The sequence below is a fragment of the Atta cephalotes genome (genome assembly GCF_000143395.1).
Source record: "Atta cephalotes unplaced genomic scaffold scaffold00606, whole genome shotgun sequence".
In the NCBI taxonomy this organism is placed as follows: Eukaryota; Metazoa; Arthropoda; class Insecta; order Hymenoptera; family Formicidae; genus Atta; species Atta cephalotes.
Genome location: NW_012130670.1, coordinates 1 through 4,213, shown reverse-complemented (window position 1 = coordinate 4,213; position 4,213 = coordinate 1). Strand labels below are relative to the sequence as shown.

General features: G+C 28.0%; 1 protein-coding gene across 1 annotated transcript; it reads right to left on the bottom strand.

Moving 5' to 3' along the window:
- Window positions 1-2,129: 2,129 nt before the first annotated feature.
- LOC105625274 (mitochondrial import receptor subunit TOM70-like) lies at window positions 2,130-4,205 on the bottom strand (the record flags this gene model as incomplete). Its single annotated transcript, XM_012206612.1, is given in 8 exon segments — window positions 2,130-2,303; window positions 2,465-2,694; window positions 2,813-3,046; window positions 3,130-3,478; window positions 3,555-3,690; window positions 3,810-3,937; window positions 3,939-4,012; window positions 4,119-4,205. Coding segments are annotated over 8 exon segments (1,412 nt in total), but the record flags the coding sequence as incomplete, so codon positions are not given.
- Window positions 4,206-4,213: the final 8 nt, after the last annotated feature.

Here is a 4,213-nt window from a genome sequence, read left to right as displayed (position 1 = left end):
ATGCCCAAGTTTATTGTATGACGTCTATGATCTATTTATTTCGACCACCACTTACCGCTAAAGCCATCTATAGAAAAACGGCGGAAGCAAAGTTGTACACCTAATATATATATATATATATATATGTATGTATGTAAATATAACGTTTATCCTTAAATAATATTTTTATTTTTCCAAAATAAAAATATTTTAAAAAATATTTTAAAATAAGTAAAACTAAAATTTCTTCGCTTACAAACAACATTGCTTTTATACTATAAATTAATAATTATTTATTATATACATATCTTCTGTTTCATTCATCATTTATTATATACGTATTTATTATTCGGAACAAAATTTCAAGAGATTTGCTATATATAGGTTTATTCTTTTTTGTCTATTCTTTTTTGAACTTCTAAACTTCTTCGCGGAAACATAGAAAATCATTTTAAATAATCCGGTACATACGTAAAAATTTAATATAGAAACTTGTATTTTTTATCTTATAAGCCGCAACACAGACTTTTGCGTAACGTACAAGGCATAAAGCAAAAAAATTAATCAATCATAGTATGAAATTAAAGATTTTGATTATGGATTTTCTTATGTCTTTTTTCCATGCTAGTACAGTAAAGATTACATAGCATTCCATGATGCAAAGAGAAGATTAAAGTTGACTAATTAGAATAAAAGAAGTCAGAACTTCTTTGTTCTCATTGATGAAACTTCAATCTTTAATCTTTAATCTCAATCTTCAATGTATAATCTGATTCCTAAGAGATAGCTTTCTACTCGTTTAAACTTAACAGCTTAATACTCTTTTCCACCAATGTAGATTAAATTTAATCTTCAACTTACTCTTCGTCTTTTTCAAGTTCTACAAATTAGAAAAAGACAAAGAGTAAATTGAATCGAGATGAAAGTTAATCTACGTTGGTAGAAATGGGCATTAACAAGGTTATTTTTATAAATGTATGTACACGGCAGGAATGATGTTCCCTGGCGTTTCGGCGCGCGGCGCTACACACTCGTACCGAATATAAACCCTTTAATCAGAGAGTGGTCATCAGAATTTCCTCAAATTTCTTCGAGCGAGAAAGAAGAATAGGCCATCTCATTCCTCCACCAACAGCATGTATGCATGATGTATATACATAAATGATTTTTCACAATTTAACCGAGACATTAAAAAAAAATTATCGATCTCACTTTGAATGGTTTATAATTTGCATCAAAAATTCAGAAGAAAATTGTATTTTTAATTTCACGTACCGTATAACACAATATTTACAAAAAAAGATATATGCACATGTAAAGAACAAGTTTCCACGGAAGATACTGAAAAGATGCGATATGTAATATGGTATGAAAGAAATGGAAAGAAATGGAAAGAAAGTAGCAAATTAAAAAGATGGGCATTATTTTTATTTGTATTTTTTATATTTTTATTATTTTGCACATTATAGATACAGTTTCGTACATAATTAGACCTTGTGACCTAGAAAAAAACCAAAAAACATTCTTATAACTATAACTTAATCATATATATTTTTTTCAGTCATTAAAAATTAAAAAATTTTAAAGGATTTTTGAATGATACGCAATAAATTTTAATATTATTAATATTATTTATTTGCGCAAACATTTCCAAAGTACATTTTCCAAAGTAAAACTCAAACAAACAATTTTAAAAAATCGATTACAAACTTCAATTGCTAACTTCAAATGTAATATTAATAAACTTAAATATTAATAAATTAACTTATGTTTCGCACGACAGCTTTCGCGTCAGCTTTTAAAGGCTTTTTAATAGTTGATTTCTTCTACTGTATAAGCAGTATAAAAATAAAATATAATTAAAAATAAAATTTCATCACAAAAAACTTAAATATAAAATAAAAAATTTAAATATAAAACTTTAATATAAAATAATAATACACACACATATACACACTCTCTATCTCTCTTTCTCTCTCTTTCACCCACTTCTTTCTATCCTCTTAAATCTTTAGGACATTTTGAGTAAGAGAGAGCGCACGCGTATAGATATGTACACACATATATACATATCGTGTTCAAAAGTGATTTCTTAACATAAAATCATAATTAAACCTTTGATGGCTTCTCCCGTACTTCACAAAACATACATCCGTGAACTAAAATAACGACCAAAAAAATCAGAATACTTGTCCCCGAATTGATTCTTGACATTAAGTTCTACTTTTATTTCGTCTCTCAAGTAGTATAGATTTAGTTCCTTAAATGTACGATAGTATACTAAAGCTTTGTCAAACAATCTTATCGCTTCTTCTATGTTTCCCCTAAATTAAAAAAATGGATTCAGAATATTTTCATTAAAACATCTTCGAATTAAGAATATTTTCATTAAAAAACAACTTTCTTTATATAAGCCATGTATATGATTACAATAAGTTAACAAATTTTAAAGTACAATAATTATGAGAAACGATTGGAAACATACCTTTTTATTTCGATAATTCCTAACGCTTCATATGCAGAACAGCATTTTTCATCCAATTCTATCGCTTTCTTAAGATATTCCGCAGCTTTATCAGAATAACCACTCCAATCAAATTGCAAAAAGGCTCTCTGCAGATAAACTAAAGACAAAGATGTATTCTCCGGATGTTTCTTTATTATTTTAATAAAATAAATGTCAGCTTTTTGGTACTGTTGAGTTTCGGACATCATCTAAAAATATTTGAAAATTTTAACAATGAATCGAAAAGTAAATGATAATTTATCTCCTCCTATCGCTTCTTTATTCCAATTATCTTTTTTAAAAAATTATAAGTAGTATTTTATATACCTTACGATAATATTGATAACAAAATATACATTCAGGAAAGTTTATATATTTATCGAAAACTTTCTCGAAAGCTCTCACTGTCGCTTCAACTAATGTTACATCTTTATTTAACATCGCAATATAATAATTTGTATAGCATTTTTGGATACATGCCATGCTAAAGTTTGGATTGTATTCAAAAACCTTTTCAAAATCGTGCTTAGCTTTGCTTAGTTTGTCCAAGCGCACATATAACTGAAATTATGAAATGTTATATTATTTTATATGTACATTATTTTATATGCATGCGATAAAAATATGCTCAATGTGCTTAATACCAGTCCTCTGTGATAGTAAATATCGCTGTAACGCGGATTTATACTAATGGCTAATTCGAAATTCATGAAAGCCATTTCTAGATCCATCAACTCTAGATGTAAGTTTGCTCTCTTTAACAAAGCATTTATCTTTACATCATCGGATGAATATTCGATGTTCAGTATACATTCTAAGTGGAATGCAGGATCGTATTAACCCAAAAGTGTATAAAATTTAGCTCGTAATAATAACACTTCAAGTTTAGTTGAAGATAATGAATTAAATTCCGGACTTTCAATAATTTCCGTACACAATATTACGTCATCATATTTCTTATCTTTTAATGCTTGTAGTGGCTTTTTGAAAAATCTAATAACAAACACATTGAAAATAATCACATACACAATATTCACATACACAAAAACATTTTTCTGCCTATACTTACTCTGGAATATTTTCTGGACATCGAAGTCTAGAAAACATTGGATCTATAGAATAAGATGTAATATAACATTCGATGAAAAGCTGATTTGGCATAAATAACTTTTTGTTTGCCCAATTTTCATAAGCATGTTGTTTCACTAAAAATAATAATAATTTTCATTGCAAGTAATTAAATTTCTGTTATGTTTTAAATTTTGTTCTAATTTGCTATGAATAATTTTTACTTAATACAAAGTGCTTTTAATATGTAACTTACCAAGTTTTTTCAAAGTTATTTCTACCTTAACAAGGGAATCAGGAGAACATCCTTCATAAATACACACGGTAGTCATGTCCTTCAAGGCTGCTTCCAAATCCCCCGTTTGCTCCAATATACGTGCCCGATAGCACAGCTTCAATATATTTTGGATTTAATTCCAATGCTTTTGCACAATCTGCCTTTCCGGAGCTATATTTCTTCTGTAAATTGCAACTATTGTACACACATATCACCAACAACTTCAACAATCAATGAAATCAAATTTTCATGTTAAACTTATTATGACTATTATAAATATCTTAATACCAATTGCTCATACGCAGCTGCTCTATTTTGATAAAAAGTTGCGAGTTCATCCTTACTCTCCTTGGGACAAATGTCGATTGCTTTAGTGTATTCAG